At 33.5% G+C, this 13,788-nt stretch overlaps 5 protein-coding genes and 1 non-coding gene across 7 annotated transcripts in view; 3 read left to right on the top strand and 3 right to left on the bottom strand.

Annotated features, from left to right (window-relative positions):
- Window positions 1-13,788, top strand: part of LOC125818914 (glutamine synthetase cytosolic isozyme 1-1) — a 176,314-nt gene that overhangs the window by 32,164 nt on the left and 130,362 nt on the right. The gene's annotated exons all lie outside the window — the stretch shown is intronic.
- LOC125818922 (uncharacterized) overlaps window positions 1-13,788 on the bottom strand; it is a 196,224-nt gene that overhangs the window by 86,394 nt on the left and 96,042 nt on the right. The gene's annotated exons all lie outside the window — the stretch shown is intronic.
- LOC125818919 (very-long-chain (3R)-3-hydroxyacyl-CoA dehydratase PASTICCINO 2-like) overlaps window positions 1-13,788 on the bottom strand; it is a 49,840-nt gene that overhangs the window by 13,677 nt on the left and 22,375 nt on the right. The window lies entirely within an intron of this gene.
- Window positions 1,489-4,546, top strand: LOC125818927 (54S ribosomal protein L51, mitochondrial). 2 transcript variants are annotated; one of them, XM_049498438.1, is made up of 4 exons: window positions 1,489-1,595; window positions 1,757-1,836; window positions 2,739-2,845; window positions 4,048-4,546. In XM_049498438.1, the coding sequence occupies exons 2-4, from the start codon at window positions 1,757-1,759 to the stop codon at window positions 4,218-4,220; spliced, it is 360 nt and encodes a 119-aa protein (XP_049354395.1). In that variant the 5' UTR covers window positions 1,489-1,595; the 3' UTR covers window positions 4,221-4,546. The 2 variants fall into 2 exon arrangements, with proteins under 2 accessions (XP_049354395.1, XP_049354396.1); XM_049498439.1 differs by having other exon boundaries at window positions 1,568-1,595; window positions 1,748-1,836.
- LOC125818930 (receptor-like protein 15) lies at window positions 5,053-11,318 on the bottom strand. Its single transcript, XM_049498442.1, has 9 exons — window positions 11,258-11,318; window positions 10,773-11,078; window positions 10,150-10,341; window positions 9,804-9,902; window positions 9,069-9,224; window positions 8,822-8,896; window positions 8,531-8,680; window positions 8,121-8,267; window positions 5,053-7,436 (listed from the first exon to the last, which is right to left on the bottom strand). Exons 1-9 carry the CDS (start codon window positions 11,316-11,318, stop codon window positions 5,215-5,217), a joined length of 3,408 nt encoding a protein of 1,135 aa, XP_049354399.1. The 3' UTR covers window positions 5,053-5,214.
- TRNAA-CGC (transfer RNA alanine (anticodon CGC)) lies at window positions 13,411-13,483 on the top strand. Its single transcript has one exon. It is a non-coding gene; the product is annotated as a tRNA-Ala (tRNA).

Genomic DNA, 13,788 nt, shown 5'->3' with positions numbered 1-13,788 from the left:
GAATCGATCCACTTTAGTGGAAGCTGCCTTTGGTCCTTTATTGGTCAGCTATGAAGATAGTTGTTGAAAAGAAAATTAAACCTTAGGAAATTTGTAAAGACTTTATTTGAAGCAAATAATATTAGGTCTATTTTGGTTGTTTTAGTCCAATATTTTATTTTATTTTAAAATTTAAATTATATATAGGAAACGAGAAATGAGGGAGAAAGTTACAAAACCGGAAATAAATTTTCCTATGATAATATGAAAATTTAGGTAACCAATCAATTGAATCAATAAGGTTGCATGAGAGTTGTTTCATTAGCTTTTCCATTTTTGTTGTTTTATAAGTTATTTTGGCCTCTGTTTTATTTTACTTGACCCTTATATTAAAAAAATATTATTTTTTTTACTTGTCAATTTTAACAAATCAATTTTTTTAATTATATTCTTACAATATTACTTTATCATTAAATAACTATATCATGTAATAGTAATCAAATTTAGAATTTCAAAGCATAATTAATAACAATCGTTTAGTAAAACAAACTCCTAATTTATAATCTATTAAATGGAGTGTCAAGTCAGCAAAGACCAAGTAAAAATAAATCAAAGGATCTTATATAAACTTTAGAGAAATAAAAGATAAAAGTGACTCTTCAATTTAAAAATTCAAGTTGTTAGATAATATATTGTTTATTTAATTATAATTTCGGCATGCTAATTATCGTGTAGATTTGAATTTTGATAGGGCAGATATAAATTTATCACTGCCACTTACTATTATGTTGTTATAATCTATTAGCTAATACATATTTCGTTTTAATTTATGTTACACATTTTGATTGGATATCCATCTCAGGAAAGAAAGAAAAATATTTGAATTACAGTGTTAAATATGTCGTGAAATTCATGTGGGAACAAAACATATTCATTAAAAGATAGGACAAGAAATTAAAATTAAATTATTTTCAAATATAAGATAGCAAACGAAATTTAAGAAAGTACTCCTTGTTATCAAAAGTTTATCGAGAAAGATGATTTTAAAAAAGTAAAAATTACGCAAATTCCATCATGGTAAGAACTAATTACATCTTATTTCTATTTTTTTTAAATTACAAAAACTTCTTAAAATTTAAGGATTTCGAATACATAATATATCGCGTATCAATACATTACATTTGTCAATACAAGACACATTTGCCCCAATATATCACTCAATATCTCAATACATTACCTTTGTTGATACAAGATACACATGTCTCAATACATCGCGTAAGAGGGATGTATCTGATAGGAGAGATAGAGGAAAATATATTTTTTTGTAATTTCTAGATAATTTTAGAGAATATAATAAAATAAGTTATGGAGTTTCAAAAGAAAGTCGGTACTTTTAGTTATATTTCAATCAAATGGCTGAAAAGTGGCTATTTGTGTAATTCTACCCCACTAATGGGCCTCTTTTTAACGGATAGATCCGACCCCGGAACCGAAATTTCTCCAAGCCCCATTTTGTAAAGGGCTCACACTTTGCCTAAGTCACCGGCGGCCGACGTTCTACTTCTTACTCTCAATCTCTTTCTGCTGCAAATCATTTTCTCCGACGGAATAAAATTGTATGTATTTCTCTCTTTCTCTTCATATATTTTCATGTTTTTTTTTGCAAAAAATTCAATTCTAAAGCCTGCACGTTTAACAATATTGCATATACTACTTGCGGCGTCAATTTTTGTTTGTGAATGATGAACTCTGGAATTTGTGAATGTGTTTGATCCAGATGGCACTAAGAGGTGCTTGGCAGCTAAGGAAACTGGTAGTCAGCTATTGCAATTGGGGTGGCAGTAGCAGGGGAATAAGGTAAAGGTTAACTTGTGAAGCTTTTTATCGTTTATATTGGATTTATAGATGAATCTGAATCATAATGAGGCTGTTTCTACTGGGAATTTTCGAATAAGAATGATGAATGAAACGAGAGAGGAAATGTGTACAACTTAAACTTTTAGAAAATCAATGCTTTAATTCGACATATCTAAGAAATGTGGCAATTGGAAATGTTGTAGTTGCAATTTTGAAGAAAAACTAAAGAGGAAAAAGAAAGGATTATACTTTATATTATTTCATCCACGATAAGATATTTTTATGGATGATTATCCCACCTTCACAAGTTTTTAAGTGTTTCATACATATTTTTATGCATCTCAATTTGGTAACCTCTTCCAAACTTTGTTCTTTATATTTTTTGGTGTTTGCGAAATTTGGTCAACTGAAGTGTGGATGAATGGAGCAATGCTATTTCCTTGTTCAGTGGAATGGATTGAGTAGTATAATGTTATGAGTCTGACTTTCTTTTGAAATTCTTTTTCATACCGTATCGGAAGGTTAACACAATTTAGGTATAAGATGAATGTTTTTTCCCATGTTGCAATCTGTCAAGAAGTAGTATTCTTTCTGCATATATTGTGATTTGAGGTTAGTGTATCTGTCTAGAAATTTGATGTATTGCTGATGTACCGTTGTGCAATTTTACATATGGAGGTGTTCAGTCCTATTTGAAGTTTAAACATGTAGTTGAGAGAGGAAAAGATTGAAACTTTTTATTGGTTAAACGAAATGGAATAACAATTATCAATCTGACTTTAGGTGCGAAAAGAGGTTACAGAATAGGCTGCTAGTTTCTGGATGATTGAGGTAGAGGAATATATATAACAAAATAGCTATGTGGCTCATGTTAAGAATTAGATATATATCTACTATTGCAGGGCATTCATGGAGTCTGAATTGCCGGCACTCAAGGAGAAAAATCCGCATCTTGAGGTGGTCACTGAACTCAATCGTGGTCAACATCCTTTCTTGAAGGGATTATACAGTAAGACTTTCTCCCTGTTTCCGCTCAATTCCACTGAAAACAATTATTCTTTCTGTGTCTAAGGGAGATGTACATGAAGAGAGAAAAATTAGCTAGGTTACTTTCAGTTGACTGTGACCATAGCATCTTATGAGTTTTGCTTGGGTTGCCTAGGCATACCTTGACCTGGTATTGAGAAACTAAACAGGCTCCCACTCGATAAGCGCTCTATGTTTAAAGATTCTTTTATTGTGTGGTTTCCCCGTTCTTTCTCATATATCTGCCAGGATCCTAGGTCAGAGGGAACAAACTCTCCGACTACTATATCCAGGGGGCACAACAATAGTGGATTACACTCGGAGCTGAAGTTACTATAACTGGCCTTTTCCATTATTGCTTGCTGAAATCCATTCTGATTTGGAACCCTCTCTAAGTTAAAGCTGTCCAAATGGTGATTGGCAGAAGAAAATTTTTGCTCTCTTTGAAAATCAGCTGTATTCAGTTACCATTCAGCTATGCTCATTGTTCCACTGTGGACCTTTCTTTCACTATTTATGCATGTGAGACTCATTGGTATACATCTGATCTCCATATCAGTCATGACCCTTGGTATCTCTCTCTTCTTCTATGTCTGGATAGATGTAAAATAAGGAGCCAATCACCCTGATTCGGTGAAGGTAAAATAGTTCATGGTACTTATGGAAATAAACATGACACATGCACGTATCTCATCAAAAACTTATAATATCACTTGCAAGACTTGATTCAGAAAAGATAAGTATTTTCTTGTTTTGAAGTTATTATCCCAATGATGCCATGAATGACGTTATCTTCAACCAGATCAGTGTGACGTCTTATATTCCATCTTTCCAGGCATAGCTGAAGAGATATACTGAGTCTATAAATCGATTTACAGATCAGACTTGTTCCAGCGAGCCTTAAATAGTCCATAGGCTATGACTAGCAATTAGTTGCATTTAAGACATTATGTTGACAGCTCAAGGAGTGTCAAATATAGTGTGTCATATGGAGCACATTTTTCCACCACGCAACCATGTCCAAACTAGTCAAATACCTATACATGCACTGTACAAAAATGTTTTTTTGAGAAGTTAATATTCCTAATTATGCCTCGTGTATTTGTTGTATCAGTTTATTTAAAAACCAATTATTTTTCCTGTGATTTCTTCTCACGGGTATGTACTGATTTGCTATTCAATTAGAGAACAAGAATGAGCGTGTTGTATGTGTGAAAAACTTGAGTCAAGACGAAGTACTTGAAGCAGCGACCAAGCTAAGGAATTCGCTTGGCAGAAAGGTGGTGAAGCTGAAGACACGGCATGTTACAAAACAACCAAGTGTTCAAGGTACGTGGTCAACAGCATTGGAGTTATAAGCGCCAAAAGAAAATGTTATATGCAGGTGATTTCTGTCTTCCTAGGTTTTATCATATGCATCTGTAAGTCGTAGGTGTAGTCCTTTTGGACAAACAAGATATGGATTATGCGGTCTACGTGTATGAGAAGGTAAACTTCTTCAATCGGTAATGCACTCGATAATGTAATAATTTACTCGTGGTGATAGTTTTGAAGGGGTGCTATATTTAAGATGTTATTGATGGAATGGAATGCATTTGTTTGTTATGGTCATGTTGAAATTGAGTTCTTGGGTTTGGAGTTAGTCAACAATACGTGTATGTAATGTTTGATTGATACTTTCGTTCCTCGTAAATAATACCTGTTTTATGCGAAATAATATGTGAATAAAGAAGGTGTGCACAAACTTCTTGCTGACTTTAGTGGTGTTAGATGACATTGTAAAAAAAAGAAGGTATTTGACTTTCAATGGCCATTTGTGATCTCCAAGGTATAAAATGTGGTTGAAAAACAATTCTTGAGCGGTTTCTTTTTGCAAAAAATAAAATTTAAAAACAATAAATTTATACCTAGGACTGAACACTGATCATAATGATCCATTTATTGCTCATTTCACTAGTTGACTTGCATCAATTTAAACAAATAAAATTTGAAGCTTCCCCACGAGGACTACTACTAACATAAATTTTAAACACATGGTGAGTTGGCTAAATATTATTCCCACTCGACCACAGACACATGTAGGCCAAGTGAAGTGGATGCAAACCTTAACCTGTAACTTAGAGGTAGAATGTCTATTTTTGGTACACCCTCAATTCAAGACAAATAATCCAAATCAATCCAAAAGTAGAGGAAGCAATAGATACCAACATAATAGTACTACAACAAAACAATACGATTGTAGAAGTACAAGAAACAATAGATAGTAATAGAAATCGAAGAACAATATGTTTCCCATATTTTGAGTCTGAACCTGTCACCTACTTGTCCATCCAATAAGAATGAGAGCAACAATTATCCAAGGTTCCTCCACCATCTATTCTTGATGGGTGTAACAACATTGTCTAAGAGAAAATAGTAAGAACTGAGCATCAAAACCTCAACAAGCCTAAACCATGCTGTTCTCCAATAAGGATTGATTCCGAGTACTGCAGCTATTCCTAGCAAGGTTGCTCCATAAAACACAACAAAGCTGATGTAGAAAATGTCTGTATCCGTAAATCCTACAGATTCCTCGCTTCCATTGTTTGAGGTATTTGATGATTTAGAACGGTTACACTCATTGTCTAATGGATAACCACATAGCAAAGGATTCCCCTGATAGCTGCTTTTGTCGAAAGTTGAGAATTGAGCTTTAAATGGTGGTACTGCACCAGATAAGTTATTGTATGCTACGCTGAATATTGCCAAAGAGTACAGCTCGAGTAGGCCAACAGGAATTGTCCCATTCAAGCTGTTGTAAGATAGGTCCAGACTCTCGATTTCATGTAAATTTGAGAAGGTACATGGGATTCTTCCAAAGATATGGTTGTGCGATAGATTAAATGCATGTATTTTGCTCAGGTTTCCTAGCTCAATGGGTATTTCACCTGTTAATCCATTACTTGAGAGATCAATACCTGACATATATTTTAGAATGCTTCCCTTGTAAGTGTACGAGTTTCTTTTTGTTGAAAACTGGACTCGGGTTTCCACATCCATCATATTGAAGTCACTTAGAAATCCATATGAAATGCGGTAGTGCCTTGTTGAACTTATCCAACTCAAGAATTCTAACCACGCCATCCTGGAAGATGCATGATAATATTCACTGCTTGTTTCTGCATCATTTTCCGCTTGCTTTAAGTTACCCAAACAAGGAAGGAGCGGACCATAAAGCTTGTTAAAAGACAAATCCATGATGGATAACTTGTTTAGCAGACAAATCTGAATTGGAATTTCTCCATCCAATTGGTTATTATTGAGGAGAAGGAAGTTGAGGCTTGAAAGTGAGGCTATGGTGTGTGGGATGTTTCCTGTAAAATTGTTGTGGCCAAGATCCAATGTTATCAGAGATGATATGTTGAAAAATGAATCTTCAAGTTCACCGCCCAATTGATTTTTGTCTAGATGGATGTGTTCAAGGGGTAAACCACTCACACAAGAAGGAATAGGTCCTGAGAGTCTGTTTTCGGACAAAGCTAAGACTTGAATGAGCTTCAAATTGCAAATCTCAACTGGAATCGAGCCTTCAAGATGATTTTTGGCTAAATCGAGCTGTAACAATCTTTTGTTATCTCTAATCCATCTTGGAATCTCCCCAGAGAAGTTATTACTGCTAGCATCCAGTGCAATAAGGGATTTGAGAAAAATGTTACTAGGTAACGGTCCCTCAAACCTATTTCCATTCAAGTACAAATAAAATAGTATACTTGGTCTGACATCCTTTGAAAATATTGTCCCTGACAACCTATTGTTTGAGAGCCGGAGGTAATTCAGCACTGGAGAACTAACTGCCAGATTGCTAGGAACTCCTCCAGACAAGAGGTTGTGAGATATGTCCAGCGTGATTAAATGAAACCCGCCAATATCAGAAGGTATAGGACCTTCAAGCAAATTTTGTGACATGTTCAGAAGATTTAGCTTAGGGAAAGCTGAACTTATGTTTGCTGGAACACGTCCGCTTAGTTTGTTATTAGAGACATCAAGTCCCTCTAAACAGAGATGACTAGTGGATGGCAACTTCCACGGTCCGATGAAAGCATTATCTCTAGCATAAAGGCCTGCAAGTCTGGTGTTATTCTCTAACAACCAAGTTGGAAACTTTCCTGGCAATTGATTTTTGACTATAGAGAGAACTCTCAAGTCGTGCTGGTAATGAAGGAAAAAAGGCAATTTTTGAAGGTTTATGCATCCTCCAACAGCAAAAAACTGCAACTGGAAATTCGGGATCCAATTCTTGAATTCGACATCTCTAGTTATAGTATTATAGCCAACATTCAAGTAGGTAAGTTTTGAATTGTTGTCGAATTGATTGAACGATAGTGGAATTTCAAATTGGTTAGCTGAAATATCCAAGTACTCAAGTGATGTGAGTGTTCTCCAAAGAGGATATGAGGCTATATTTCCAGTGAAGCGATTCCCATCAAGGCTAAGCCATCGAAGTGATGTCAAGTTCCCAAGACATGAAGGAACTGTTCCCTCAAAATTATTCTCAATGAGTGCCACCTCTTGAATGTTTTTGAGCTCACACCAACCTATGTTTTTTTAAAAAGAAGGTTCAGATGACATTTAGCTAACATAAATTTGTGCAATAAGTTATATCTGAACTATGTTGTTTTTTCTGAAATCGTGTGAATCTGCACCAAAGAGTGTGGCCTAGTGGTCAATGAGGTGGTTGTGAACCAGAAGGTCTTTGATTCAAATCCCACCGAAGATGGAAAACACTAGGTGATTTCTTTTTATTTGTTCTAGTCTTTGTGGATAGTGTTATTTGGAACTTGTTCCTGGTATGAGGTGGCAGGTATCTTGTGAAATTAATCGAGGTACGTGCAACCTGCCCGGACACCACAGTTATAAAAAAAAAAAAATCACAGAATTTTAATTATGTCAGATTTACTGGTAGGTTTGAGAAACCTATTATCATTGCAGGCTGGAAAACTTATGTCCTTGTAGGTTTAGGAATAGATGTGATCTATACAAAGGAGTTGTAATTGAGGGTTTTTGCTGTACGATTATTTTCATTCATAGTGGAAAATTCTTTGGTTTTGCCTCGAGGATATAGGTTTGGTTAAATATCGTTAAATCCCAGAGTTATTCTTCTTTTCTATTTGCGTTGGTGTGGTTGTTTGTGTGTTAACTCATGATCCTCCACAACAATTATGCATATATGAATAGATTCATGGTAAAAAAAATTGAAAAAAGAGAGAAAATAACACTACCTTGATTAGGAAGGGTGCCATAATTGCCACCAAAAGCCATATTCAGCACTTTAAGAGAATCCATTTGTCCAATGCTTGAGAGAAAATTCTCATTTAAATAAGATCCCTCCAAGTTCAAGTACTCCAGTTTGCTCAGATTTCTTATTGCTTATATCAGAGAGTCAAAGGAAAAAACACAACATCAACATAAAAGAAAGTTGACAAGGGAACTCGCAGCTGCTACCCTACAGGTGCGCGTGTGCACAGGGTAAACCCTCTCCAATGTAATAGAGGTATATTGTACTAGGCAAGCTCGATCGAGAAAGCATAGAGGAAATTTTGAACCTAAGACCTCTCATTTGGGAGATCACTTGCTCAACCGACTCGTTGGCCCTTGCGGAATAATGTAGAGTGTTTGAGTTAGAGCTTACCATAAGTTATGGAAGAAGCACTGAGATCACTATATTCATAAGAAAGTCTCTTGAGAGATGAGAATGATTTTAAGGATTGTAAGATGTTGGTCGAGTTGGACTTAGAACTTCCAAGTCGTATATTCTGCAGTGAACTCATTCTTCTACTACCTGTTTATATTGGTACATAAATGAGGGTAAAATAGCCAAAAATATACTCTAGTTAATGTTTAGCTAAGAGGCGCGTAAAAGAAAAACACGACAATATTGCTTGAAGGGACCAAGTTCCTAAGAAGTTAGAAATCCTTGTACCTTTGGTAGTCACAAATCCCTCAAAATTGTTCATCCGGAGATCTAGAAATTCCAAATTGCTCAAGGCTATTATATCTACACAAGTAAATCAAAATAAATAATAAGCACAGCAAAAAAAAGAAGAAATTCATTGACACGTCTCAAACTTGAGACATGTCGTTAAGGGTGAAGGGATCTTATTCATTCTACTACAATTGTTAAACGACATTGAAGCAATATACATGTGATAGTAAGAAGTTCAACGAACCACTCGTTTCGATTTTTCCATCAATGTCATTGTTTGTGAGATCTAGATGCTTGAGAGATGGAAGATGTTTAAGAGATGAAAAGATGGTGGAATTGAAGTCATTGCTAAACAAATAGAGTCTCTGTAAATTCCTTAGTCCAGTAGGTGTACCAAAACCTGCATTGATTTATGAAATTTGTTATACATAATCTAGGCAAACAAAAAACAATGTGAGCTTTGGGCCCTAGTGGGGATCCGCTCCTCTTCGAGGGGTGGGGGGTGGGGGGAGGAGACAATTAGCACGATACATGTATTGAATTCATTTGCCTTACTCCAATCACACACTCTTTCCGTTTCAATTTATTTGTTTGGTTTTGATTTGGTACAGAGTTTAAGAAAGTTGCTTTTTGAATCTTCTTGTATTAAATTAAAGATATGTAGAATGTATCAAAGTGTCATTTAATCTTTGTGATATTAAACAGGTAATGTGAAAAATTGGAATTAAAGAGTTGTTAAAAAAGTGAAAGAAATATTCTTTTTTGAAACAAACTAAAAACAAAAGTAAAATAAACAAATTGAAATAGAGAGAGTACGTGTGTTATTCTACCTGTTTTAGGGCTCTGTCTAATCTTGACTCGCACAGAGAGTAAGGCCCATTAAGGAATGAAACACTCCGTACTAGAATTTTTAAAATTTTTAGAGCTCGAACTCGAGACTTCAGCTTAATTTGTATACATGAATGGAAAAGGAGCTTACCCAGTGTAGAAAGGAAACTGGTGTCATTGATTCCATATCCTGCCACCAAGAGTTCCCTTAAATTGCTCATCCCTGGACATTTCTTAGTTATGCCTTCATCTAATAAAAATAGAACAATTTCAAATGAGTCCTAATATTGCATAAATTTCTCCAACAATGGCCACAATTCAAAATCTATTGGTTTAAACACCATAACTTTAGAAGAAAAAAAGAGGTGACATACATTGACGGAGCCAAAATTGCTACCTTTTATCATTACTATTAAAGTTTTCGTTATGCTAGGATATTCAACAACATAAGTGCAAAAAAAAAAAAAAAAAAGTAGTTGAGGAGTAGTATTATGTACCTATAGGCGCAGAGCGATTTTTCAACGAAGGAAATTCAATTCTACCCATTTGTGATCCGAAGACACGATTAAATCCTAGAACCTCAAGAGATGAAATCCAACACAAAGATGATAAAACATTTGGAAAGAGGAGATAATTGTACTGCAAATCAAGTACTTTCAAGTTGGTCAACTCTGACAGTTTGTTGAACCCTAGATAACAAAATCACAAGTGAAAAAAAATATTAAAAAATCATGTTATTAATGTATATAAGGAATAACAAATTAAGTATTTATATTTTTACCATGATATGCATATTAATCGTCTTTGGTGGAATTGAGAAATAATTTAACATGAGTAATTAATCTTGAGGGTAAAACAGAAAAGAAGAGATTGTTTTTCTTTTGATTAGCTAAAGTGAACAAGTAAAAGTGGTTTATTTTTTTTATAGTATAGTGGACAAGTAAAAATGAATTAAGGGAGTATTTCTTTTAGCTCCTAAAAAGCAGTTTTTGTTACTCCTCAAATACACTTATTTTATCCCAAAATTTGGCCAAACACCTCACTTTGCCTCTCAAACACCTCATCACTTTTCATAATTTTGACCTCTCAAAAACTTACCAGATAATAAAGAGAAACTAACCTTCATTTTTGTTCCACCCTGTAATATAATTCTCAGACAATATAAGAACTTGTAGTGATTTGAATGGAAGAAACAGAGAGGCATTAAAACTCCAACCATCCCCTGACCCTTGCCTTGCTGCTCTAAGATTAAGTTGTATCACTCGACCTGTTGTTAAGTTGCAGTTTACCCGACGCCATAAACAACAATCCAAAAAACCAGTCTCATTATAGGCTTCCCAAAGGGTCAAGCGTCCCCCATTTGAACTCATCATGTTTTCTTGTAGTTTCAGTAGAGCACTCCTCTCTTCCTCCCAACACCTGTTTGGTGCAGCAGCGGAATAACTAATCCTAACAAAAAAGAACTGTTCCTTAATAAAATATATATATATGAAATTGAATGATGAGTAACACAATTTACTATGAAGAAATTATTGACTTAAACTCAAACCATAATAAGATGAGTGATTTGAAAATTAAACACACTTAATTACCTCTGCCACTGATTGGCCACCAACACCAGATAAAGCACCAACAACCAAAACTTAATATTCCTCATATCCTTCATCCTTAATAAAGTAGGGCACTTTTTTTTTTTTTTTCTGATTATATATAATTTGTTCTTTCTTTTCTATAATTATTGTTTTGTTGATGTAGCTAGTTAAAGGTTTATATAGGAACCCCCTCGGCCAAAAGAAAAATATCATTATTTTCCATTGAAATTCGATGCAAGAAAAAATTAGGAAGTTTTTTCGTATTTCAGCGAGAATTTGTTTTTCACCATACTTTTTCTACTGAACTGATTCGATAGAAAATAGGTGGAAAAAATCTTTGTTTCTAATCCTTTGGGATGGCTTAGTTGGTTTTCGGGATTGATTCCCCCGACCTTCTGTGTCGAGCTTGTCGCATAGGGTTTGTCTAATGCGGTTTACATTTCCTGTAATTTGCAGACTATTATACAGTGGGAAATTTATTCAGCGTGCACAAAACGCTCACGCAATAGCTATGATAGAGATTACAACGACCGTGAGTTATCTAATAGTTTCCAAAAAAAAAACTTTGTTCCCAGTAATACCCACGCCACTACTCCCAAACAAAAAAACAGAATGCATGCAGTGACAAATGGGGCAAAATTTTGTTTGTTTTAGATGACTTGACTTGGAAAGGCTAGTTTAGAGATGAACAAGTTGACTGGAATATCGAATTATCAATCATAAAAAGCTGTGTCAGATCAATATAAAGAAATTTTACACTATGGCATCATAATTATTATTGTTATAATATAACCAGCTTATAATATATTTTATTTTCAATATTATAAATATATTTTGAGAAGCATCTATAAAAACATTTCTTGAATGATATGATAATTTTTATATTAACTATGTATATAACGCGAATGTTAAATAAATGAAAAAAAGGGAGAATTTCCAAACCTCTGCATGCAGCATCTCCTCTTTTTTTCTACACATATTTTGATTTGGTCCTTTAAAATAAAACCAAGCCCTATTTTGAATTTCTCAACAGCTTTTCGAATTAATTATATAATAGTAATATTTTTCTTAAAATTGAATATTTATGATTTTTTTTTAAAGTATAGGATCTTATTAAAAAAAAAGAAAAAATATTATGTAGTCAATGTAACTGATGGATAAATTTATATTCAAATATTACTATTCTTCTTCTTTTTTTCTTTTCATGATAAAATTTTCATAAGTATGATCTTTTAACGTTAGTTTTTTTCGTTCACTCACTTATTTTTCGTTCACTCACTTATTTTAATCAAATATCTTATAAGAAATTAATATTAATTAAAAAGTATCAAACAGTTAATAGTATTTTAAAAAATTTATTTGTAAACTTGCTTCAATTATCTACTGTGGTTGCCCTAAGTCTACGGCAAATTAATGTTGTCGGCCATGCATTTATTTGTGTGGATAATTGACTAAATTTCAAAATTATATTCCCTCTACCTTAAGTCAAGTGTTACTTTTTTAAATTTATTTAAAAATGAATATATTATTTTTTATAATTAAAAATAATTTTTAGTGAAATTATTTATAGCTACGTAAATAGTTATGTTATTTCTATATATGAAATTAGCTTTCTATTTACCTATGATCATCAAATAGAATGTGAATAACTCGTCCTTTTTTCAAAGGTGCTTCTGATTTTGTCAATATTTGAAAGAATATAATTTTCTTCTCCATATTTATTATACTTCGTCAATTAATAAATTTTTTTATGAACAAGAACTACTAAACTCCATCACTTACTTAGGAGGCATTTTGAAAATAGATATGTAACTGTCTCTTAAATAACCTAATTAGATAAATATTTTTATACTTTAATAACATAAAACTTAAACTCAAATTTATAATTTAACTATATAAGGAATTCACGCCAAACTAATAAATATATATAACATATGTTTGCACATACGTGTCTTTCACTTAATCAGTGTTAATTAAAATATGCTTTTAAGTAAATTAGTCTCAATACAGAAAGTAAAATATTTCATCAAATCATATAGAATATTCACACCTACAAATAGGAAAAATAAATAAAAGAAGAGTTTACAAAAAAAATACAAGTAGTGGAAAGGCCGATTAACACATTAATTTTAATTAATAGTTTAATTTCTTTGCTTAAGAATAATTGGGGGTGTAGCTCATATGGTAGAGCGCTCGCTTCGCATGCGAGAGGCACGGGGTTCGATTCCCCGCACCTCCAATTCTCTGTTTTTGGTTTTGCTCATGAAACTCTTCGGCTCTACCTGGCTCCACCCTGGTGATCAGTTTAGATAGCTAACCAACTAAGCTATTAATTTGCTGCAAAATTTTAAAGAAACACAGAAAAGGGTGTGTCTTTGTATGTACACTTGATATATGATATCTACAGTAACATCTTAACAAAATTCTACTATATAGAATATACAAAAATATGATCAGCTACAAAATGAATCATCACTATGATGATTTCAACCAAATCCAGTAATAATATGAAAGAAAACATAAAAAAAAATGTACACTTGTTTC

This window comes from Solanum verrucosum, unplaced genomic scaffold, assembly GCF_900185275.1.
Source record: "Solanum verrucosum unplaced genomic scaffold, falcon-dt-bn FXZP01000252.1, whole genome shotgun sequence".
Taxonomy (NCBI): Eukaryota; Viridiplantae; Streptophyta; class Magnoliopsida; order Solanales; family Solanaceae; genus Solanum; species Solanum verrucosum.
Note: the sequence above shows the minus strand (reverse complement) of the source record. Positions and strands in the feature narration are given on the sequence as shown.

Excerpts from the sequence above, each read along its gene's own strand:
- LOC125818927 (XM_049498438.1), top strand. The coding sequence starts at position 1,757 with ATGGCACTAAGAGGTGCTTGGCAGCTAAGGAAACTGGTAGTCAGCTAT. Across the intron at positions 1,837-2,738 it reads GGCAGTAGCAGGGGAATAAG|GGCATTCATGGAGTCTGAAT; the intron begins GTAAAGGTTAAC and ends CTACTATTGCAG. Across the intron at positions 2,846-4,047 it reads TTTCTTGAAGGGATTATACA|AGAACAAGAATGAGCGTGTT; the intron begins GTAAGACTTTCT and ends CTATTCAATTAG.
- LOC125818930 (XM_049498442.1), bottom strand. The coding sequence starts at position 11,318 with ATGAAGGATATGAGGAATATTAAGTTTTGGTTGTTGGTGCTTTATCTG. Across the intron at positions 10,342-10,772 it reads AGGGTGGAACAAAAATGAAG|GGTTCAACAAACTGTCAGAG; the intron begins GTTAGTTTCTCT and ends TTTGTTATCTAG. Across the intron at positions 8,681-8,821 it reads GGGATTTGTGACTACCAAAG|GTAGTAGAAGAATGAGTTCA; the intron begins GTACAAGGATTT and ends CAATATAAACAG.